General features: G+C 42.3%; 2 protein-coding genes across 9 annotated transcripts in view; both read right to left on the bottom strand.

Moving 5' to 3' along the window:
* gab1 (GRB2-associated binding protein 1) overlaps window positions 1–7,966 on the bottom strand; it is a 59,337-nt gene extending 51,371 nt beyond the window's left edge. For 2 of the 6 annotated variants that reach the window (XR_015087184.1, XM_086033846.1), the window contains exons 1-2: window positions 7,528–7,965; window positions 7,227–7,385 (exon numbers count right to left, since the gene is read on the bottom strand). Coding sequence is in view for 5 of the 6 variants with exons in the window: in XM_086033846.1 (XP_085889972.1) it covers window positions 7,227–7,298 (72 nt within the window). In the remaining variant the exon portion in view is untranslated. Of the gene's footprint in view, window positions 1–7,226; window positions 7,386–7,527 lie in introns of all 6 variants that reach the window. The other 4 variants (XM_086033841.1, XM_086033842.1, XM_086033847.1 and 1 more) reach the window with 3 other exon arrangements.
* A 2,813-nt stretch (window positions 7,967–10,779) lies between these two features.
* usp38 (ubiquitin specific peptidase 38) lies at window positions 10,780–24,806 on the bottom strand. 3 transcript variants are annotated; one of them, XM_086034350.1, is made up of 13 exons: window positions 24,666–24,806; window positions 22,997–23,182; window positions 22,037–22,541; window positions 20,818–20,971; window positions 20,615–20,744; window positions 19,703–19,804; window positions 19,449–19,607; window positions 18,633–18,826; window positions 17,561–17,654; window positions 17,372–17,478; window positions 16,328–16,634; window positions 14,656–15,570; window positions 10,780–13,552 (listed from the first exon to the last, which is right to left on the bottom strand). In XM_086034350.1, exons 2-13 carry the CDS (start codon window positions 23,171–23,173, stop codon window positions 13,382–13,384), a joined length of 3,015 nt encoding a protein of 1,004 aa, XP_085890476.1. In that variant the 5' UTR covers window positions 23,174–23,182; window positions 24,666–24,806; the 3' UTR covers window positions 10,780–13,381. The 3 variants fall into 3 exon arrangements, with proteins under 3 accessions (XP_085890476.1, XP_085890477.1, XP_085890478.1); XM_086034351.1 differs by having other exon boundaries at window positions 20,818–20,953; XM_086034352.1 differs by having other exon boundaries at window positions 13,401–13,866.
* Window positions 24,807–25,078: the final 272 nt, after the last annotated feature.

Here is a 25,078-nt window from a genome sequence, read left to right as displayed (position 1 = left end):
GAAATTCATTTTCACACGCCCATCCCAAACGGACACGCAGAAAAGAAGCATAAAGAGCGTAAGACCCCTCCTTCTCTCCCCTTGACCCGCCATCTGGTAGCCATCAGCATCTCACACAGGAAGGGGCGGCCAAGCCTTGCCGGGGCGCCAGGGAGCGGCTCCTCTATCCCTCCCACTGCAGAAACAACAATCACGCGTTTGCATTGTATTGCGGGGCAAGTCGATCTTTACACCGTCTATAAAAGCCGTAATTTTTGGCGCCTTTGGTGCATGCCACTTCTGTGCAAAGGTAATGCCAACAGGGATTATCAGTCATATCAGAGGAATTCAAGAGTATTACGTGACACCTTGCACTGACTCCTCCTGCCTTGTTACGGCAATTACTGCTGCCCTACAAGTATTTCATGTCACAGCAGACGCAACCACTGAAGAAGTCGACCCTACTATTTTCCACCTTTGAAAATAGGACGTATCAAGAATTAACTAGCAATTGTCACTTTCCAAAAAGTATTTTGCTAACGCTGCCGCCGACCAGGCTGTTTCACATCTTCTGGTGTAGACGTAACCAGTGATACCAGGTGTCCTCTCTCGTACTATTATGATAATTGTCCATTCATTTCGCACCAGATGCTTGTGCTCTAGTTAACCCATCGATTTTCTGCCTTCTGTGGTAGTATCAGAGCCATGTAAGGGTAATGTATTGCGTATTGTGACAGGGTGTAAAGTTGACACTTTTTCCACTATGTTACGGTAAATTGTCTCTTTCGGACAATGAGGTCGTATCAGAGCAGTAACAGAGGTATGTGAGGGTATTATTAAATGATGAAAAGACTCGGGTGTGAAATTAAACACCAGTTACTTCTAACAAAACTGATGTTGACCTTTCTGATTTTGGCGCTAGCATCATAACCAGAACAGAGGAATGCAGGTGTATTATTTCGTGATGCCAGAACATGGGTGTGAAGTTTAACACCCAAGATTCCCTTTTCAAGCCATGTTATGGAAATTGTCGCTGTCTGAAAAGCATTTTGCTAGATAGTATCAGAGCCATAACAAAGGCATGTTAGAGGATTGTTCCATGTTGCCAGGTCAGGATGAACACAAAACTCACTTGTTCTGCCATGTGATGTCAATCTCTGTTTAACAAGTGTTTTATAAGTCAAACCAGATGCTGACGGTGATCATCTAAAAATCTCATCGCAGGATAAATCATCTGTGTAAAATTGTTTTGACAATATCCTGCTTTTTCTGGGTTTTGTATAAAAAGGCACAGGCTGATATGGCTATGATGCAGCAATTGTGAGGATCTGTGAGTAAAAGAGGCTACAGTCTCCACCGAGCAGGATTGGAGCACAGAACAGGCTCACATTCCTTGCCGCCGCCGCCTGCCAAGAGGCGCTGGGAACGGGGTATGAGAAAGAAAAAAAAAAAAGCCAGGAGAAGAGAACAGAGAGCTGCTCTCTGCGGAGGCCGGCTCATGGTGTTGCTTTAGAGGCCGTGTTGTATTTTTTCTCATCCCTTTCGCTCCATCCTCCCCGTCAGGGATGGCAGAGATATTCATAGCCATTGTGGCGCAGCACATGTATTGAGCCGAAGGAGTTTCCCCCGCTTTTTACAAGCACTCGGGGAATGCACATCATCATATATTTGGCCCGACGCAACTGAGTCTATTTTTTCCCACACTGGCTAATCTGACAGGATATTCATTTATTTATTTACTTTTTTTTTAAGTAGAAAAGGAAACCAGTGCAGCCTTTTTTTCTGGTGAGTGTCCTGGCTTGGTTGCTGAGCTCCACCAGAAAAAAATATCCCTTCAGCTCAGAAGCTTTTGCTCTGGAAAAACTCAACTTTACAGATACCATTCATGCTTTGAAGTCTTGAGAATGAGAATCAACCGGCGTCACATGGTCATATCTCTGATATTTTTTTCACCTTTTTTCTGTGGCACTGTTCTTCATAACTAGGACTAGAGAGGAAATGGCGAGAGGTCAAAGTCAACCTGGTAAATTTCCAGCTTTGGGGGTTGTATCTGTGGCGTAACTGGTTCTTTGCTGCCGGGCCGGCGTGTGATGTCGAACACCACATTGTTATGGCAATTGTCACTATCGCTTAGTATTTTATAACGTCACACCAGACGATTCCCGTCTTTGGAGATTGTATCAGATCTGTAAAGCAAAGCAGTGTATATTATTTCTGTGATGCCAGAACACGGGTGTGAAACTTAACACTTAAGCGTGACTTACTGGCACTGGCATGTAACAGGGACAATGTCAAACCAGCTACGGATGTAGTATCAGAGCCGTAACTGAGGTGCGGATGGTGTATTCTGTGGTACCAGGACAAGGTTTGACATTTGACAATCACTTCTCCCACCCTGTGCTGGCAACTGTGTAATGTATTTTAAGAACTCACTTCTCCAGAAGCAATTGTTGCAAGTACCACCCAGCACTCACTCCTCCGGCTCTGCTGTGGCAATTGTCGACAAGACTTTTTGTCACACCAGTTGGTGCTGACATCAACCCGTCAAATTTCCCCATGTTTGGAGGTAGTATCAGAGTGATATCAGGACTGGGTTTAACACTTGACACTAATTTCTCCTGCCCTGTCATGGCAATCGTCTAAGTCTTTATACATCCCAAATGACATTGGCACCAACACCTCAGCAATTTTCAAAAGCGGGGGGTACAAAGGCATGTCAGATTCTGAGGTTGTACTAGAGCCGTAAATGAGGCGGGACAGAAACTGTGTTTAAGGTTTTTCACGAGGGAGACTCATTCATTTTTTTCCCCTATGGAGGTAGTGCCAGAGTCGTAACAGAGGCAATAGTATAATTATGTGACGCGAGCACCCGAACTGTTTTTTCTCCAATCAAGTTATGGCCATTGTAACTGTCTAGCCAGTATTTTATCAATCCGAACAGACACCGGCACTGACGTTAGCCAAGTATCCAGTCGCGGGTTGCTGTGTCACAGCGTCAAAGTAGTATCCCGCCTTCGCTGGGTTCTCTATAAAAAGCCATGCTGTTTTTCCATTCTGCAGCAGTAAATGTCATTAATTAATGTCATTGTAGGACACCGTGTCTCTGTGTGAAAGCCTTACAGATTTATCCCACCTTCAGTGGGTTCTGAGTAGACAGCACAGACAAATAACTGTCTGATCCTATATTACGTGGTTGCTTGACATATTGTTGAAAACGTGGACCCTTGTAACTGATATGTTGGTGTACATCACCACGGGTGCTACTCCCAAAAGTGGGTGGCTAAGGATAACAATTGTAGCAGCTCCGCTATTAATAATTCACAGCTATTTGTTTGTAATGGACATTCAATTATTAATGGCCGGTGCAATCCATTTCACAGACGTCAAATGGAAGCGTTGCGGTGGCGACGCGGCCTGCCCGGCAGCTCGTCGTCTTTGCTAGGCTAAGAGAGAGGCTAGCGCCGTGTAGCTGCATCCTGTTTGGCCAGCTTGTTTGTCTCATGGAGCATTTGGAGAGGGGGCTCTGAGGAGGGGGTTACAACAGAAAGTGCTTATTTGTTCTGTGTTCCACTTGCTAAGCAGATTTAATGAATCCCCCCGCTTAATCTAGAGCCTTTTGTTTTCTTTGCGCCACATTTGCTACGTCGCCGTTTTGCGGTGGACAACTGTTTCCCAACGCGACAAACTCTAGCATATGTTAGGTGCAAGTCTCGGTGGTTGGAAGGTTCCCTCCTTCCAACCAACCATACCCCGCAGCGTAAAAAGGCCACCTGGCCAAACAGTATACTCTAAAGTGGAAGTATGCCAACGTACGTGACGGATTGTAAAGACCTGTGTAGCTTTGGCCAAACAGAACAAGGGAAATCAGGTAAAATTACGAGTAGGGAAAAGGGATGATGTAGCTTGTGTAAAAATTTATCGTTTTACATTCATTAAGTCAAGTCTTCATTAGCCATCGATTGGAGACAATCTTAACATAAATAATCGCAGGCGGCATTGATTGGAAGATATGATTTTGCGTAACTTGTGCTAAATGTATTTGATAAGACTCGTTTCTGGTGTGTTATTACATACTTCACAGTAAAACACAGCCGTGACACGTGAGTGTCATTGAACCTTGATGGCTAAAAAAAAAAAAATGCATTATGCTACTAAAACTGCTTGCAGCGAAATAAAAGCGAAACTCAGAAGCATGCAATTCTATAAAACTGTATACGGTATAGGTTAAGTTTCTTTTCCAAAATCTTTGTGTTTAGTACCTGGCTGCTATCGTACACCCTGTGACTTTGCTCGCTGATTGTCGGAGCTCAAAGGTGAGAGTACTTTAAGAATCCAGAGGCTTTTTATTGTCATTCCAGGCTTGGAGAGAGACAGTACAACTAGTACAAACGGGTAATATAGTGCCTGCCATACGTGGTGTAATACGTTGTGCCTAGTGGAGACTGAACATTAGTATAGATTTGTGGAAAACATATTAAACTGACCATATTTGGACATAAGAGGTTTCAGCCCGACAGCGACTATATTTATAAGGCAACCAAATGCCCAATCTACATCAGATCAAGATTCACTTAGGCATCTGGCCCCCGCATGAATAATCTGAGCAAATCCTCTTCAAATCAACTTGGATTGAACAGAGACCTAAGTGTCCGAACGTTTTACATTTTCATTGCTGTAAACTATGTGAACTGAATCAGAGCCACACTCATTTTAGTTTCCAACAATGAGCCTGAACATTTACAACATATTGCTGTAAAACGTGTTTTCTGAATTACGATCGGTTTTGAGGCCTGTAAGCAGAAAATCCTGTTCAAATCAGACTGAATTGCACCTTAATATTCAACTCCGAAGAGAGTAATCGGCGTGTACAAATGCAATAACACTGTATACTTGCATTGAGTAGACCATACCCCTTCCCCCAACACTTGACATACTGACAATCAGTTGGACTTCGCAAACGCCTTTTGGTGCAACATTTGTCGAGCTGTGGTCATAAATGGCGAGCGAGATGACATCTTTAGTCATGGCTGAGAAGGGACATGAAAAAACTGGGCTAATTATGTGTTGTTGTCAGGAAATATCATTGTCATACCCGTGTAGTGGTTAAATAAAAAAAATCTAATTAAAATTTAAAAAAACATATTGGTGCCTTGACATACGAATCATCATTCGGTCGACTTTGTGCTTTGACCTGAGAGTGCTGTATGGTGGTGATAGCCTCAGTTCAACACACTTCAAAAATTTATTATTTTAGTTATTTAATAATTCATCAAAAGAGGGTTCAAAATATTGAATGCGATTCCCAACTGATACATGAGCACAAATGGTGGAGCAACATTTGTAAATAGACAATGTAACAATCAGATATGGGCATTCCGTCCAAGGGGCGGAATGGTCCGTCCCTCCGTCCCGGACGGATGTCCATTTTTGGGACAGAGTGCGGGGGATGTCAAGTTTTAAAAAAAGGGACGGACTAAGCAAGGGCGCAGGTAGATTTTAGTCCATCCCACTAATCGTCCCTTATGCGTGTCATGGACGCGATGCGGCCAAAGTTCATCTCAACCCACTCGGCGAAATGGGCAAATGACAAAAATTGCCTCAGAACGCTTCAAACGTGCCACTAGTTTACCCAACTGCGCATACTTACTTGTAATGTGAACACACCGGCGGAAACACTGTGCACTGCACATGTTCGGTCTGCACAGGGGGGGAAGAAAGGGAAGAAGGAGAGGAAGAATGTGTCGAAGAGAAAGAAGGACAAGAAAGGGTGAGGATGGACAGGGTCGGAGGATGATCATTTTTTATGAATAAGGACAGAGGGACGAGGATGGAAGGGTACCGAGGTCGCGGACGGAGGACGGACTGGCAAAAAAGGGTAAAGTGGCCAGCTCTGATAACAATAATAACAGATATAACTGGCATAGGCCAGAATCCTCGTACCTCAGAAATCATAACTTTTCAGCAGACAAAAAAAAAAAACGCTTGTTCAGCCTGCATGTCAAAGAGAGCAAGTCATTTTCAACACTTTAGATTGGTCAAATTTGTCAGTTTGTAAAAACAATTGACAAATAGCATCGGTTTATGAAAAAATATGAACTCTCTGAAGAATAACTAATATTACTACTAGCCTACTAGTCTTCATTTGTCTGCGTGTATTATACTGCCTCCTAGCAACATCCATTTGTTGTTTTGATAGTAAATGAACCTGTCCCTGAGCTCCAGCAAGAGAGCGATGTGGCTGCACAGCTTCAAAACTGTAATCCATACACCTTATTGACCCAAGATAATCAATAATTCCTCACACATTGGGCTACCAATCACACACACTAGCATTGAATATCTTCAGCAAAAGGTAGTCCCTGCTTCCAGAGCTGAGGACAACACCACTACATTTGTCAGTATGATGCTACTGCTTTCGTTTATTTTGCTCAGTAGATGGGTATGGCAATGTAGTGCTAGCAAAGCGACAAAACAGACACACGTCACTGTCCTGGCTACTCAGCACAATGTGGCTCAACCAACCAAGCAGTATCAAAGCAACTAAAGTGGTACAGGTTTCACTTTCCTGGCTACTTAGTAAAATATGGCTCAAGTGATATAGAGGTAGCCTGGCAATGAGAGATTCAACCGATTAATCAAACATCCTTGCCGTGCGTTCAAACAACTTTGTAGTAGTTTGAATGACATAGCCCAATGAAAAATATTTACTCCATACTTGCAGTTCTATGCTTCCGTACATCATTTAACATTCAACATTGAAGAACAGAATGCAGAGCGCGAAGCTGTGTTTAGAGTGGATGTAGCGAGACTTGCATCCGAGGCACATGCGGCAATCACTGCATTTCAATATATAGCGTCTTTGTACTATAATGGCAGTCAGGAACAAGCAAGCAAGCCACTTCCTTCCACTAGGACACATTCTAGTTTAATTTGATTAAATATACAGATTTCTCCACGTAAACAACAGGTCAATGAACTTTTTTTAGGGTGACCCATGTAAACACCAGCAGGTAAACAACAACGTGCTCCCTTCAAGTACCAGCACTTCTACGAAATCTGCAATGCAAACGAAACTCGGACAAATTAAACACGAGGAAACCAACGCCATGACACGTCGTTTCAACACGCCACACAAACCGTGACACTTTGCAACGTCCGCTGACCGTTTAACGTTTCTCGCCGTGTTGCAACGTAAAAGAAATATCAAAACAACGAGATAAATTGTTTCTTCTTGAACGTGCACTTACGTAACGTCGCAACTTTTTTTCCGGCGGAGACTTTCGCAGCCACCCTGAACACACCACGTCTCCCCCGCTCATAGCTGCTGCTCACAGGCTTTCTCCCTGTCTGGGAGCTCGGCAAGAGAATGGAGCTCTCCGGAGCCCTTTGGGAGTGTCCTCTTGTGCCTGGGAAGAAAAAAAAAACCCAAACGAACACTCAATAGTAGATTTGGAGAAAAAAAAAGTTCATTTATATGCGGCACAGTTCAAGTGTAAAGCGTCATTTTATATTAGTTGTTGTGTGTCCTCGAAATGGTGCATAGTTTACCAGAAAGTCCTTCGAAAGTCGCCTGTTGGGGAGTCGAAATGTGGAAATAAATGCTGAACCAGCCTCCTCGATGACGCCGGTCCCCCCGCGACAAACACACCCCCAAAAATAAAATAAGAATAAAGAATGTTCTGTTTAGTAGTTGAAGCCCGAAAAAGTGCTGCGATTCCCGGTTGGCGGGACGCGAAGCGAAGGTCCCACCGCGCCGCGCCGGTTCATAGTTTTCGGGGGTGGTGGTGGTGGGACTGTCGCAACTGCGAGTTACAACAACAACAAGCCCCAAATAGAGTGCCTCAGCCAGCCGAGCTTTTCCTACCAGTTTGCTCCTGTAGTGGTTCCTTAATTGTGATTGACAGGGTGTCTCCGTCTTTTCCCTGAACTCGCCCTCCTCCTTCTCTGGAACAAGGCGGCGTCAAGCTTCCGCCGACAGCCGCGACCAGAAGTAGGGCGAATGCGTTATCTGCTAGTTTAGTAGGGTATTTATTTAAAATTATTATTTCTAATATCCTGTCGTTGAGTTTTATGGAGAATATTGGACGTATATATTTTTTTATTGTGGATAAACGAGGCTTTCCAATGTCAAAGCCCTACACGTACGTTCGCCTGTTCATCGGCGGACAGCAATCTTATTGTGAATGTCACAACCGGAGGTTCTATGCTCTGACACCAGAGAACTTTATCATTTAGTTGAAAGTGTAGGTTTTGTCTTTAGTATTTGTTTAATTAACCCGACTTTCTGTCTTTCTTCCTTCATTTGTGAACTTTTTTCTGCCTTCTTCCCCCAATACCTGTTTTCCTCTGGCATTCACCCCCATTTCTTTCTGTCTTTCTGACCACCTGACCTCCTTCTTTTTAATTCATGCAATTTTACTCACATCATCACTTGAACCTACCTTTCGTCCTGCCTATCACAGTAATTCCCACCTTCCCTTTCACCTGTTTTTTTTTATTCATGCGTCCTCCCGTAAATCCCTTAAACCTACCTTTTCTGCCTTCCTTCTATTGTGTCCTCTTTTCCAACTCACTTCCCCCAGACTATTTTTTCCTGACATCTTTTTTTCCTGACATCCTTCAGTCCTTTCTTCCCTAAGACCTGTTTTTTATGCAACAGGCATCCTTACAAATATCCTTCGGTCAAACCTAAATTTCTGCCTTCCAACTTTCATTCCCCCTTTGGGTACACTTGTTTTTATTCATGAATACTTGTTTTACCTTCAACTGCTGTACTGCAGTTGTTATTAAAGTGCTCTATGAATAAATTTGAGGAAAACTGAACCAACATTTTGTGCCTTCCTTGTCCTTTGTGACTTATATTCTGCCTTACTAACCCCAATACCGTTTTTTTCACTGAATGTTTTCATTGTCTTCCTTCCTATTCTCCTTCCTTCCTGACTCCCTTCCTTCTTCTCCTTACTTCAATCCTTTTCTCTTTCCTCCCTCCGTCCCTTCCTCAAGACGCATTTATTTTACATCCTTCCTTCAGCCACAAACTCCTTTTATGCCACTCTTCATTCTCTTCGTCCTTCTGCTATACCTGCTTTTTATGAATATATCCTGCATTCTGTTGCTCTAACCCGTTTTTCTGCCTGGTTTCCTTCCATTGCATGGATCCATTATTCATTGTGCATCATTCTCTCATTTGCTTAAATCCACCTCTCTGCCTCCCATCCTTTGTTCATACCTGAACATCCTTTTTTTTTGTATCTCTTTCCAGCCTTCCTTCCCTCAAACCTGCCTTTTTTCCTTGTCATCTTTCCTTATGAGCATTTTCCTTCCTTCAGTGTTTTATTTTTGCCTTCTAAATTCCACCCTTCATTTATGACTGTTTTTCTGCCTTCATTAGTTCTACCTACGATCGTTAGCCTACGTTTTTGACCCCTTTCCTGCCTTTCTTCCTTCAAACCAATTTTCCCTTGCCGACTTTAATCCTTCCTTCACTTAAACCTACTTTTCTGCCATCCATCCTTCCTTTCCTCGGACCAGCTTTTTATTCATGCATCCTTGCACTTTTCCTTTCTCAGAATTGTAATTCTTTCTTTGCTTCCACCTATTTTTCTGCCTTCCTTCCCCCAAACATTTTTTTTCCTGTCATATTTTTCCTTCCTGACTTCCTTTCATCCTTGTTACCTATACCTTCTGACTCACTTTTTGGTCATGCATTCTAACATCCTTCGCTTAAACGTGCTTTTCTGCCTTCCTTACCTCCTTCCTTTCACCTCAGACCTACTTTGCATTTTGGATCCTTCCTTGCATTGCTTAAAATAACTTATTTTTAGCCGTCCTTCGTCCCTTAAATCAGTATCTTTCCAATTCTGGTTTTGAATAAACTCTCTGTTTTTCACTAGAATATCAGTTCCCATTATTAACATTACAAACTTGCAAGGTTAATATTAAATTAGAGGAGCATGTTGTGTTTCGAGAATTTGAGGTATCTGAGGAATCTTATTGGAATGCCATTGTGATGCTAAACACCTCCCCCCAAGGATGTGTCCTGTTAGCCACCATGATTAATGACTTCTTCAGCAACAATAACAGCCGGCGGAGTATCGATGGAGAAATGAGGCCCAACTAATTACCAATAATGCAAAACAACAAGTCTCACTGTTCCAATAACCGCTTGCATCATCGTATGGCTGTTTAGTAAAATATGACTAAAGCGACAGATAGCGTAGCAAAAAAAGCGGTATATGCCTGTCTTGGATGCTTTGTAAAATAGAGCTAAAGCGACGTAACGGTAGCATAGCAACAAAAATTCCCCACCCCACCCCCCCGTCTGCATGCTTAATCGAACCACGTGGTCCCAGTCGGTCCGAGTCAGCCAAACGGCGTCGAGAACGGACTTAGCCTGTACCGCGCCACATGCAGGTGCCATACTTCTGACACGGCTGAGTAAGGAAAAATAAAGTGTTGTGTACCTTGAGGTCCCACAGGCGCAATGACATGTGCCCCATATTGTTATAATTTGACCAGCCCCATATCGTTTTAATTTGACCAATCACCACCCTCTGCGTGTCAGTTGTTTTTTTTGTGCTTTTTTTTCTTCATTTGGCGGCGCCTGCCCGTGCGGCACCTGCGTGTGACGTGTAGATAACGTCCTCGACGCCGATTGGCTGTCGCCGACGAAGGACGGACTGGTACCACGTGGGTCACTTAAATATGCAGACGGAAAATCGGTGGCGGTTAGGCGATGTCCAGCTCTGCTCTGAGCAAAGTGAAAACGGTAGATGGAGCACCGAAAAACATGACACAAGAAACAACTTAACATATTTTATATTTGAGGGGGCAAGCAAGACATTAAGACAGTACAAGTGGAGTAAAGGAGAGAGGTATGAGAATAAAAATGTGAAATATATTTTGAGGATTTAATTTGGGGGGACACAACAATTATTTGGGGGGTGGGGGCAAACCCCCTCTTCCCCCTGCCTAGACCCCGGCCCTGCGGCCCTACATGAATCCATTGTAACCCATCTTTTGAACAACAGTGGCATCTATTCCATTCATCACCTGGAGTGCTCTTTCAGCTCAAGTGCTCTAGGGTTATCATCCCCCTTTGCTATCATACCCTTCACACACCCCCAAGTACTTAATCCTGAAAATTTGACACATTGCTGCATCACGATAGGTTCCACTTTCAGCCAAAAAAAAAGTCAAAGGAAAGTTTGGGAACTCCAAGTAAAGTCTCGTGTGATTTACGGAAGTCTCCCGTGACTTCGTTGGTAATAATGGTTCCACTTTGGAGGTTCTGCTAGCTGTATCATAATGCCTTGTCCAGTGCTAATCGTTGCCGTCCTGTGAAAAACACGCATGTCCGATTTTGTAATTTTTTAAAATGTTCAGATTAATAGGATGTCTGTACCGCAGAAACCCAATTCATGTAAAAACAAAAAACAAAAAAGGGGAAAAAATTGCTGTTTTTCACAGGACAGCGACGATATGCTGTTTGCATATGAGGAAATTAAAAAAAAAACATTTTTCTTCTGTTAAAACTTTAACTGAAAGTAAATATATTTCACCAAAACAAAAGCGGAATAAATTAAAAATAGTCCAGCAGTACACAACACTTTCAGTCCTAAAGGAGTTTTTCAGTGCTTCAGTGTCAGGGGGTGGGCAACCATCTCAGAGCATAATACAGTGATGCTTTGAGATATGATTTATCTATTCCACGATCAAGCTAATCTCAAATCATCTTTCACTTTTGAAATGAGTGGAAATGCCAATAATCTACCCTAGCAAAAAAACAAAACAAATGTGTGTTTTTAAAAAGAAAAGCTAGCACTCGATCTGTTCTATCGTATTAAACAAAAACAAGAGTAATAACATTTAAATAGAACGTAAAGAATTAAATACTTTGTGCATCATGATTTAATGCTGCAATCCAATTGAGTGTGCTGCTACTTGTGGTGTGGCCAAGCGACGGTTCCTTGTCCACCGTGAGGCAGTACTGTATAGTGCAGGCACGCAGAGAATAGACCATGTCTTATACAACTACTCCGTAAGTTTCTGAAATATTAGTCATTTTTGTTGAGGATAAAGAATACATACATACATACCTGTAAGTATTGTTATATCATCTAAATGTGTTGTTCCACGATTAGTGTTCAAATAGTCAAAGCATAAAAACGTGACTATCGATGCTAATAGTTAGCATGTGAATGTTCCCCCCCCCCCCCCAATTATGTTAGCATTAAGCTAATGGGCTATTCTTAGGGTACATTTTTTTTGTGTTGTTTTAAACACAAGGTGTAATTCTGTGTTTTATGTTTAGTTTGACTGTAAATTTCAACTGGGAGTGGCATAAACATTTTTAATTTTCCAGCCACTGCACAGCGCTCCTTTTTCAAAGTAGTTATGATAGCTTATATGTTAAAAAAGGAAAAGTCAGGTCAAGGCACCACTGTACAACCAACCTGCAGAGCTGGCATCTGTAAATCTGAAGTTTAACCCTCTTTACATTGGTATACGCAGCATGATCCCCTAATCCAAAGGCATTGTCCCAACTGTTAGAGTTTGGATTTATTACTAAGGAAAGAGTGAAAGAGGCAAACTTGCTAATTCGGTCGGATTCATGCGGGAAAGAGGCTTAATTGATAAATCACTCATTTGCTGTAATTTGGCTGGACCGCTACGTTAAAGAGGTTTAGGTGGGTCTGTGTGTGAGGTTAAATTTCTCATTTGTTATCATTTGGCTGTAACTCTGTATGAAAGCTACATTTCTAATTTGCGGAAATTTGGCAGGACCACTGCGTGAAAAAGGATACATTTTTAAAATCAATTTCATCCCTGCAAGAAAGAAGCCAAATTCTTTATTTGGCTGGATCTCTGTGTGAAAGAAACCTGTTAATCTCAATGGATATCAGGGTGAACGAGGCTAACTCGCGAATTTGGTTGGATCTGTGTGAGGCCAAATTCCTAACTTGACTGGATCTGTGTGTGAAAGAGGCTAAATTCCTAATTTGACTGAATTTCTGCGTGGAAGAGGCTCAACTGCTCATTTGGATGGTGCCTTGCATGAAAAAGGTTAAATTGCTCAAATTCTAATTCGCAGTCATTTGGCTGGATCCTGGTGTCAAAGAAGCTAAATTGTTAATTTTCTCGTAATTTGCTGGATCTCTCTGTGCAAGAGCCGGCTGGTTTTACAGGATATATGACCATGTCATGAGACGTCTTTACCTTGACGCAAGGCCTGAGGAGCAGACATGGCATCTGTTAAACCGACATCTAAGACACCCACGTCTAAGGGTATATGTGACTTTTTTTTTTTTTCTCCATTTATTTACCATGGCCATCTGAGGTCCGCAAAAAGGTTCCCCCACCCCTGCTCTGTGTGTCGCATTGTGTGCTTTTTTATTTAGCTTTAGAAGACCAGTCTACTAATTGTGTTAAAGCCACCTCCTCCCCCTCCCCCTCCCCCTCCAGACGGGCCGCAACTCCCCGGCGGGTTGTTGTCATCCGAGCCGTTGGGCCTGAAGGAGCAGGAAGACGACGGGGCCTGCAGAGCCTGAGTCCGAGCGTTCAGCTCTTGTTCCTGCAGAGAGCGAAACAAACATGTGAAAAGTAGTTGCAGTGTTCTGACAGCTCCCTCTAGTGGCCATTTGATCAGGGACGGTTCAGTTGCCCGTGAAATTGCTGCCTGGCTTCTTGCGGATTTGACTCGAGGTGCAGGCGAAACAAATCTTTTTATCCAGCGTTGATCTTGATGATTTGTTGAAGACGTTTGTTGTATAGCGCCGGCGCCACAGTACGTGTGTAAAATGTGAACAAGTGCAGAGCTCCGTTGTCCGGGTCCTCCCCTTTAGCAGCTCAATTGTCGCTCTTATGTAAATTTGAGAAGACATTATTCTGTGACACAAAGAAGCAACATACCTGTGCCTTTTATGCAAAACCCAGAAAAAGCAGGATATTGCTACAACCATGTACACTTTGAAAAAGATATAGGTGGATACATGCCCGATATTCCCAAATTGCTCAAACAGCGCTCATATCGCAAGTTTGCGCCTGCAAGTTAAAGCAAAACTTGGACGAATGATGGTTCGTATCTCGAAGAACTCATAAGTCAGGCCACTTGTATTATAAGGCACCGCTGTGTTTGAATGGATCTCTGTATGAAACCTGGTTATAGTTGTGGACTTTTTTTTTTAGTTAGTTTGAATTAGTTTTGACAGAAAGTTTGTTCTTTTTTCTTTCTCTAAAATGCTTTGTTTTAGTTTTATTTAAACATATGGATTATTTGTTGAGTGCAAGATTAAAAACAAAAAGTCACGATACGTATTGCCGAATAAAGTAAACTACAATTCCCAAACCACTGTTCAACCTTCCTTCTTCTGGACAGTAATACTGATATGATTTACAACCTAGAAAGCGCATGTATATAATTAATTGCCAGAGATAAAAACGAAGGACAATTCCACTATAACGACAGTTATACAAACGTGAATTTCAGTTACAGCTAGTTATCGTTTTTTTTTTTTAAAGCACTAGTTTTTATTTTAGTTCAAAAATGTTTCTTCAATTTCAGTTTTAGTCATTGTGTTAGTTTTCATTAACTATAGTAACCTTGGTGTGACAGAGGCGACTTTGTTGAAAACTGAAAACTGGATTTCTGTGTGAAGTGCTTTAAATGAGTTTTACCTGTAGATACAGTTTGTTGTCCTTGATAATGGCGTCCAGCAGTTCTTTCTGCAGCGGCGGCTCGGCACTCTGCCTCGTTCCGCTGGCCGCCGGGCCTTGAATGGAGTCCTGCTCCACCGCTTCCTGTTTCCTGTACATGAGCACATAGGCCGTGTCCTTGGGGAAGCGGCTGGTGATGTTCTGCACCGACTGGAAGGAGGCAAACGTCACTCTGCTGTCGTTGAACAGCAGCCAGTCGCTGAGGGGCGTGGCGCCGCCCCCCTGGCCACTTGGACCCTCCCGGGCTTGTTCGCCTTGACTCAAGTCTTCCTTATGACAGGCGGCGCCCCCTTCTGCAGTGCTCTCGCAGCCGTAGGAGTAGTAGTGTCCACTCTCGGACGACACGCCCGAATGCATCACAACGGAGCTGAGGACGTAATACACCGACTGGACTTCCTCATCTCGACGGGAGGGTTTGAGTTTCTTGGCCAGGTTCTCGCTGCTCTCGGGGGAGTCCACAATGGGAGGGGAGGAGGGGGGCGGCAGGGGTGAGGGCGGCGAGGGCATCGAGGGGCGGTGCACGGGGAGGCGTAAGTGCGGCGGGATGGTGACGTTGTCCAGGATCTTGCGCCGCACGTGGCATTTGGCGTCGTATGCGAAGCGCAGCAGCGTGAGGATCAGATACTCCGGGGCCGACATCACCTTGAGGGTCCTCTCGGCCCTTCGCAGGCTGCCGCACTTGCCGCAGAAGTAAGCGTTGTCCTGGTCCAGGATCTCCGGAGCCAGGAAGTAGTCCACCAGGTCGGGCACCGAGAGAGGAGGCTCGTTGTTCTCTGGCACAGCGTGGAAGTGGCAGGCTTGATCTACGGTCGCCGGCACGGGGGTCTCGCTGCCGCCGTTGACGGAACCCTGGCAAACCACTTTGGACTCGTCGGACTTGCGGAGACAAGAGACAAAATTGTTTATGTGTGGATAAAGTGCTAATTAGTGGTCATTCGGCTGGATCTGTGTGTGAAAGAGGCTAAATTGCTAATTGGCTGTAACTTAGCTAAGTCTGTCTGAAACAGGGTTAATTGCAAATTTCATGTATTTGGGTCGACCTCCGTGTGAAAGAGGCTAAATTGCTAAATTGTGGCCATTTGGCTAGGTCTATGCTAATTGGTGTAATCTAGCAGGTCTCTGTGTGAAAGAGGCTAAACTGCTAATCTGTGAGAAAGCACCTAAATTACTAATTCATTGAAATTTATCTCAGTCTCTGTGTGAAAGAAGTCTCTGTGTGTAAATTGCTGCTATATGGTAATTGATTCATTCTCTGTGTAAAAGAAGCATATGCGCTAATTTGCTGGACAGTAATTCAACTGGGTGTCTGTCTGAGAGAGGCTAAATTGCAATTTGTCTGGATCTACATGTGAGGCTCTACAGGTCTGGTCATTTGGCTGGGTATCTGTGTGAAAAATGTTGCAACTGTGGTTAATTTGCAGCATCTCTGCCTTTAATAAAAGATCAAATTGTTTACTTGTCATGATCTTTTTGGTAAAAGGTTATAAAATGCTTATCTGACACGATCCCCAAATGTAAGAACCAAATTTAAGGTTATTTTACTGGATCTCTGAGTAATAATAGCTGTTAAATTGGCTAGATCTCTGGGTGAATAAGGCTAACTTGCCAATTTGCATTAAGGAGGCAAACTTGCTTTGGACTCGTCGGACTTAGCAGCATCCCGCGAGGGGCAGAAGGCCAGTGAAAGGTCTGTGAAGGGCTCCTCCTTCTCGGAGACGCAGTCGCAGTGCGTGCATCGGACGCCCGTCACGAGCTTCCCACCGAAAGTCCTCTCTATTAGAGTCCGTCTGTCGTCGTCGTCCACTTTTGGAGAGGAAGATTCCCCTTCTTCGGGGGACGCCGGAGCGCTCACGTCTTTGCCGCTTGAGTCTATGGCGTCGGTGGGAACGCTTGGCTTGGCCGATTCCAACACCTGAATGGCTTTCTCCTCTTCGTGTAACCTTGGTATCAGAAAACAATGTCAGTAAACTTGGAAGAAGCTACAGCAGATGATACCAGGAACAATATCAAGAGAAAATGTGCTTCATAGAATGTTTGAAAAACCCCGATCCTGAACTACAAAGTATTCTGTGGGATGCAGGCAGAGGCTACAGTACAGAGTTCTATTTGTGCCACAATTACCCAAACATGAGGAATTTTTGAGCACAGGGCATGTTTTGAGCATACAAGATCCATTCTTGTGAGCCTAAAAAAAATGTAACGTGGGAGCGTGAGAGCACGAAAACTACAACCTCTTAAAACTAATCCTTAACTTCAACATAAATCATCTTAATTTATCCATCAATCCTAACCCGTCAAAGGGAGAGAATATTACACTCACTGCGCAGTCTGTTATCTTTTTCCTCATAGGATCAGTGGACCTGATCACTAACCAAATTAGTGAGGAAATTTTCAGCTACGTATTTTTGACAGTTGTTTTTTTAGGCTCAGCTCCATAAAACCAAGAGCGGCTCCAAAGTGGCCCCTCAATTTGTTGTTTCTTGAAATAATTCATTGCCATAGTATGTGTAAAATGAATTAAACTACACTGTATCAAATATACGTTATTTATATTTCATTATTAAGTGCCTTACTCAAAATGTCTGCTGGTAAGCATAGCTCTATTTTTTTGTCTAAATGGCGCTTGACAGTATTTGCATTTGAACGGATCAATTTTGCAATTATTTATGTATCATACCTGTCCAGGAGAAAGCGGAGGTATTCGGAGCAGTCCTGCTGAGAGCCCGCATTGAACCACGGTGGGCGGGACACTTCCAAGAAGTTCCTGGGAGCGTAGGCCGCCCTCTGTCGGGGGACCAAAGACATTGCACCACACTTTCAAGCTGCCACTATCGTTCCAGTCTTCTTTCTGTGTGCAAACACAAACCTGAGTGTGCGCAAGGAAGGCGAAGAGCATCTGCAGCTTCTTCATCAGGGTGCCGGAACCGTTCAGGCGCAGCGACAACACATGTCGCCTGAAGCTGAAGAAAGACAAGTTCACTTTAGATTAAAAGCATTATTTAAATGAGATATTTGTTTGTATTTTTATGTTTCATGGGTCCTACAGCTTCAGACAAAGTTATCTTTTTAAAGATTTTTGAAAGATTAATGTAAGATATTTTAATGCCGATTAAGGCCTTGTTTTTATTACTCTTTAGTACTTTTTTAGTACTTTAGTACTCTTGGCCGCAATATCTGTATCGTACTGGAAGTGAAAAAAGTAGGGATGTTCCGATCAGGTTTTATGACACCGATACCGATCATGCATGAGTGAGAATATCTGTATATTTTTCCATTTATTTATGGTGACTGCTATTATGCAATATTATCTGGAGAAAAAAAAAACAGCCATATTATTGCCGTAATTTTGACAACAATCTATATATATTTTCAAAAGCATGAAGAAATACAAAACCCTTGCTGGCACAATACAACACGAGTGATGCTTTTGGACAAATCAACTCTTTTGCCTTTTCGGTCTCGCGGCGGCCAAGCATGAGCTGCGGGTCATCGGATGTTTTGATCGGCAATAACAGCCTTTGATCGAATATTCCGATCACGTAATTTTTCAAGAAAATCGGCCGATCATGATCGGTGCCCAATCGATCGGAGCATCCCTAGAAAAAAGTATTGAGTCGTGTCGGGACAACCCTAGTAAATATTTTGTTATTTGACTACTTCTGAAAGGAGGGGAGATCAGAGTCTCTGAGTCGCTATTCTCCAATAACACCGAAAAACGCTGCTAGTCAATTTTTCCTCGGTCGATAAATACAGTATATATTGGCAAAGTCGCTAAGCGGCCAACAATGAGTAGCCCTATGGTTGTCCTGGTAACAAAAGCTCTGTACTCGGCATTTAAAATAGGCAGAACCACCCCACCACAAAACCAAAATTTGAACCAGATTGTGACAAGTGTTTGTTAAGTCTACTATGGTAGCATAATATGCCTCGTGACTTACTCTGTGGCCATGAAGAGCGTCTGCAGGATGCTGTTCATGTAACAGGTATTGCCCAGGTTGACCAGGCCCGTCTTGCCCGTCTCAGACTTCCCGGCTTGCCTCAGCGGACCGGAGGCAAAAGAGTTGGACTGAGACGTCCAGGCACTTTGATTCAGCACCAGCTTGATCTTCTCCTCGCTCGGTTTCGGCAGATCCTGGCGGGACGAGAAATTTTAACCCACAAATTCATGTCATGTTCAATCATGTTCCTGGGTCACTTCGCCCCAGGGGTAATGTTGGATTGTGCGTGTGAATGTATGAATTCAATATTAAATATTGAAATATATTAAAACTTTCTAAAAAGTTAATTTGACCTGCAGTATGATAGTAGGGTTTATTCCAGTTTTTGTTTTTTTTTGTTTTTTAATGACACCATAGAAAGGTACCAAGCAAAACAAAATTTGTAATTAATCCTTGAGATTCTCACTGATCTGACAGCTGGTAAGATTTGTTCATGTTTCACATGATTATGGTTTGAACTTCATTTTGAGGCAGATTTTGTCACGAAAAAAAAATGAAATGGGGCGCTAGTGAAAGCTTAGTCAGAATCGCGGACGGAAGCCCCTTTAAAATTAGAGGCGGACCGGACTATGGACGGGTACTATTTTTTTAAACCCCGGGAAAAAAGGCGAATGACGGACGACGGATGCTAAATTGTAATAAAATGCCCAGCTCTGCTATTTCCACTTGTATGACAATGAACACGTTCAAATCTTACTGAAATCATCGCCTGTACCCATAAAGTTTTTGAACAACATAATTCCAGGACTCGTTTACCTTGATCGCTTCCACAATGTGGTCGTAGAGATCTGGAAATCCAGAATACTGATACATCATGCAGTGCACGAGCTCGGTGAACTGCAGCAGGAAGGCTTTACTGGTGGGGAGGCCGTCGGCCTGCAGGGACTGCACCAGATGCACCACATGCGGAATAACCTGCAACAGATGGGGAGCACAGGATTATTGGACAGAGCAGGAATGCCAATAGTCCTTTTCATGTTTTTTTTTTTTTTGTTGGTGAAATTCCTTACCAGATGGAAGGCCTCGGGAGAGTGCTGGAAACTGAGGAGCATGTGGGAGAGGACGGCGAGCGCCCCCTGTCGCACGATGGGATACCACAGACGATTGAACACCTGTCGGTGTGGGAAACATGGGAAATGAGATAAATGAGTGACCAGTAAACATCATGGCGCTTCATTGCTCAAGGGAGCGAAATGACATTGAACGGTAGTAGTAGACAGTCTGGCGGCTGAAACGAAACATTAGAAATTCAGTTGTATCGTTTCATTTGATCAATTATAGTTATTTGCTAAATGCATTATTTTAATTTTATTCATACTGTATATTTTGTTGTATTATGGTAGATTTTAAATGTAAAACAAATGTACCGGTAAATCAAATACTCAAATGTAGGGATCATTCTTTAAATACATTTTCTTGTGCAAAAATACATTTTAGTGATTTTTTTTTTTAATGATTTCTTTGTTTTTTTTGTTTTATTGTGTGTATTTATTTAAATTAAATTTATAATAATTCCTAAAAAAAATCTTAAAATGCCTATTAATTATAAAATATGAATTAACAACAACAACAACAAAAATCACATATTTCATTAATTAATTCATCTTTTCTTAGTGTTTTCAATGACATAACTGGTTTAAATTTGGCCCCAACAAATATTTTAAGTAGAGATATTAAATTACACATTCTAAACACAATTTACTGGGAACACACAACTTTGTATTCAGAATTATGTTAATGGAGAAATATTACATTATGTACATTCTCAACATAATTTAATGGGAACATTCATTTTGCATGAACTTGTTTTGATTATAATAATCTTAATATTCTGAATGATTTAAATGTACTGGCAGCCCCAATTAGGATGGTATCCATTAAAAATGCACTAAAACATAAAATGAGCACATCTCAGTACCTACCAATTCAATTTTGAGCAGAGTGACATCAATGAGGATGGTGAACTTCTGAACGGCGGCCAGTCCTTTGAGCAGAGCGATGACCCAGGTGTCCACGTGCTGTGCCAAAGGCCAGGAAAGCCAGTCGATCATCCTAAGAACACAGGTCGAATGTGTGTGGCCTCCATCCAAAAGCACCATGTTGTGTGTGTCATACTTCCACATACCTGCAGAGTGCTTTGGTCATGTTTGCATCTTTGACATTCTGGTCCGTGGTGAGACTCTTAATCAGCACTGTGATCATCTGAACCGGGATGTACTGCACCAGACTGGCCAAGGCGATTGACGGCTCGAAGGACGGGTCTGAAGAAGGACCGTACACTTTAATCGTGGACATAAATTGGAATGTTACAAATATGAAGACATGATGCTATGAGAAAAAGACAACTGTAATTGCATTTGTGGAATATGAGTTACGACCAATCACGGCTCACCTACTTTCTGAAACGGGAGTCATGATTGGTCGTTACCTGAGCAACTGTGATGTCATTTTCAGTCGACAGAAAGTGATAAAATGGCCGCTCCCCGAGATGGCTAAAAACGGGTGGATTTTGATGGTTAACTCATATTTCACAAACGCAATATTAATCCGAATGCCATGTTTACACTACTGAAAGAACATATACGCAAATATTTTTGAGGGGGATAACTTAGTCTTTAATAATGTAACAAGAAAAACGTGCTTTAAAAAATAAGTTGTATTGTTAAGACGGAAAACTTGTACTGTTACAATAATGAAGTTATAATATTACATTAATTGAATTATTATTAGAATTAAATCGTTACTTTACAAGAGTTACACGGTTCTGAGAATAAAGTTATAACGTCACGATAATTAAGACAATAATGTTGTAGTATGACATGACTAAAATTGTATCAGCATACGAATGCAATGGCATTTTACATAACTTTATACATGTATAAGAAATAAATTGAACATTAGAATTATATAAAGTCACTATCTTTCAAAATCATACTGCTACAAGAACAATAAAGTCATAGTGTTACAAGAAAAACACTGAAATGTTAGTAAACGTAGAAAAACGTTATAAAAATGTCTGAATGTTACAAGATTTATTTTGTAATGTTGCAAACCATTACTTTAATAAATTGCAAAAAAATAAATAATCGTTGGAATATTACAAGATTGAAGTTCTAATGTTACATGGGGACAGAATAAAACTTTACAAGCAAAGGTATATAGTAGTTACTATAGATGTAATGTTGAAAAGTTGTGATGATACAAAAGAAATGTCAAAAAATCTATTTCAATTTATAATGCAATTTGTTTTCAAATATGATTCATTTCAAAGGGTAAACGTGTTTAGAAATGGCAAAATTAAAAATAACATCTCATACAAAACAACAAACAGAACAAGGTCTCACCCGTAGAAGAGATGATGGCAAAGACCTCCTGCAGGGAAGGCAATAGCGTGGCCGGCTCGGCCTTCCAGATGTTCTGCAGCAACGTGCTGACTTTGGTGACCTGGGACACGTACTCGCTCAGCTCCTGCTCCTGGCTGGCCAGGCAGTGGAAGTAGCCGATGGTCCTCACCAGCTGCTGGCAGAAAAGGATGCCGCCCTTGTCCCTGGGCACGCACTGCACAAAGTCGGACAGCAGGGCAGCGAGGCGAGCGCACGCGGCCGGCCCTGGCCGTTCGCACACCATCCTCAGCACCTCCACCTGGACCACGGCGAACAGCTCCAGCACGGCGGGGCAGCTGATGAGCAGCCGCAGGCCGCAGTGGATGTAGTCCACCACGGCCGGGTCTTTGTGATCCAGCTGCTTGTAGCCCTGCTGCAGCAGGCCCAGCACAAAGTCCTTGCTGAAAAACGCCTCAAACTCCGAGCGGTGGTAGCGGGCGTACGCCTCCAGGACCTGGAAGCCCACCTGAGGAGGGAGAAAGAATACTCATTCTGTGTCCTTAAATACTTGTCACGAGGGATAGGTACTGAGCTGTGCCGTGAATAGTGAAAATCTGTAAGAAACTGACACCCATCCAAAAAGGTTTTCAATTGCCTATTGATCCCACAAGCTGGTGACAAAACACTTTTTTTTTTATTAAACAAGGATACGGTAAACCAGGGATGCTCAAGTCCAGTCCTCACCAGATTCAAATGATCACCATCATTATCAGGCTTGTGCAAAGCTTGCTGATTAACGGATCATTTGAATCTGCTACTTGACTATGTCAAAGTAGCAAGTACAGAAATGTTTTCGAATTTAGGGAGTAAAACCAAAAAGGAACCAAAAAAATACTCAAGTAAAGTACAGATACTGAAAAAAAGATCTACTTCAGATACCTCCAAAAAAAATCAAGTTAAGTACTATAACAAACTTCCCACCTGCTTTTGGAAGGCATCCTCTCCCAGCAAGACGAGGCGGGTGGTGACGGCGAACAAGGCCTGGCACTCATCTGCCGCCACATCCTTCTCGGCCGCCTCCACCACCTTTTTCACAATGACCTTCTTCACCGGAAGCGTGTGAGCAGAGCTGATCAGGCCCTCCAAAATTTTGTCCATGATGGCGACCTGTGGGAGACAAGAGAGCGTGACGCCTCATTGGTCATATGTCATCTGACAACTGCAGCAAACAAAAGCAACTTAGCACTCAAAGCTGAATGAAAATACAAATTGTGGATGACTAACAATGGAAATGAAGAGGAAAAGGTTGTAATGTTATTACAATAAAATGCCATTATTATAGAGGGGAAAAAAACTATGTTACGAGACAAACATTGTAGTTTTAAAAGATAAATGTCAAAATGTTACTGGGCATAAGTCGTAATGTAACGAAACAAAAGTGGTAATAGTCTAAAACAAATTTCATGTTACTGGACGAATGCCATGAAGTGCGGTACGAGTATCTCAATGAGTGGGACGAAAACCACTAGTTGTATGTGGGCTTTGTCTAATGGTATGCAAAAGAAGCACTTAATTAAATACAAATAAAAAATGTAACCTTTAAAACCTGAAATAGTACCAAAAATATTATAATGATGCTTTTAGGTATGCATACAGCCTGCTTCAACTTTTTTTTTTTTAAATCCAGTACATTTGTTTTGTTTTGTTTTTTTTACTTTCCAAGTAGAGTTCAGTTGTACATAACTTTCAAGTCCAGTACAATACAATAGCATTTTAGCTTTAAGTAGTGATTGGCTTTTAAACATTTACTTCAGTAAAAGTTTTATTCACGTCAGCTTGGATAGGTTGTAGCTCACCCACGACCTCATGAGGACAAGTGGTTTAGAAAACGGATGCATTATTTAAGTACATTTCTTTCCCTTTTTCTATAGTTGAGCGCAGTGTTAACAGTCAGTGTTATGACTGCTTACGGTAATACAGGTATACTTTTTAGGAATAAACAGTTTTGTTTTTGATGAACACTTAGGCCGACTACGTTGCTGTATTTAAATGTTTATTATATGGTGATAATTTTTTCGAGGTGGCACTTGGTGTAAAAAGTTTAAGAACCATTGCATGGCTTTGCATTGTACTGCCTTTCTAACCACTTTTTATTAGATCACGTGCAATGTTATTGGCGTTGACGCTTCATCTTGTCAGGACAACCAATGCCAAACACAACATTATTAGCGAAACAGTATTATTTGAACGAGTCACACCGCCACAAACACCATCTGTAGTTACTGAATGCGCATTCATCAAACTTGTTTTCCACCTTTTTCTTCACTACGGTAGCCCATCCGTCATGAGCGTCTTGACGGTAGCCGTATTGCTCATAATAGCAAAGCCACCGCTTAAAGCACATGTAGAAATACATCCGACATCACACCGCCACCGGTGCCACATCTAATTGCGCCGCTACTAAGTGTTTTAAATATAACTGAAGTGACATACATGTTTCTGTTTACGAGCACCGTGTCGAACAAAGCAACTTGAAGGGCCTGACGTTAGCTGTGTGATGTTTCTAGGTAGCCACTGACTTAGCATAAAAGCTAATACGCCCTGAATGGGAAAGAAGGGGGGCACACGGTCTGAATAAATACGTCCATACCCAAATGGAGCATGTCAATAGTGTCCGACTTGAAGACGATACACTCCCTTTTGGTGTGAAATCTCGTATCACAGGTAAATTCTGTTGTTTTGGTCAAATCGTTCAACCGGAATCAGCTGATCAACAACGGCTACGTCATTTCTCTAACGCCCGACAAGTAGGAAGGACCCCTCAAACCGAGCGTCGATTTTGGTGGTCTTGCCATTGCCTGTCATAATAATATAATATAATATAATAATAATAATAATAATAATAATAATAATAATAATAATAATAATTTGACTGCTATAATAATAAATCTGTATTTGATAGGGAAAATGCAGTCAAACATAGATACAAACTTGCAGCTGATAAGATGCATGTAGAGGTTATATTAAAGTTAACACTTGAATTACCGACAAAACAAGTATCGA

The sequence above is a fragment of the Filicampus tigris genome, chromosome 6 (genome assembly GCF_054856515.1).
Source record: "Filicampus tigris isolate MCC_2025a chromosome 6, RoL_Ftig_1.0, whole genome shotgun sequence".
Taxonomy (NCBI): domain Eukaryota; kingdom Metazoa; phylum Chordata; class Actinopteri; order Syngnathiformes; family Syngnathidae; genus Filicampus; species Filicampus tigris.
The sequence above is the reverse complement of the archived record's forward strand: the minus strand, read 5'-3'. Positions and strand labels throughout refer to the sequence as shown.

Coding starts and splice junctions, on each gene's coding strand:
- usp38 (XM_086034350.1), bottom strand. CDS start 23,173: ATGGACAAAATTTTGGAGGGCCTGATCAGCTCTGCTCACACGCTTCCG. Junction 17,479..17,560: donor CCTTCCTTGCGCACACTCAG/GTTTGTGTTTGC, acceptor GTCCCCCGACAG/AGGGCGGCCTACGCTCCCAG. Junction 15,571..16,327: donor CTAAGTCCGACGAGTCCAAA/GCAAGTTTGCCT, acceptor TGTCTCCGCAAG/TCCGACGAGTCCAAAGTGGT.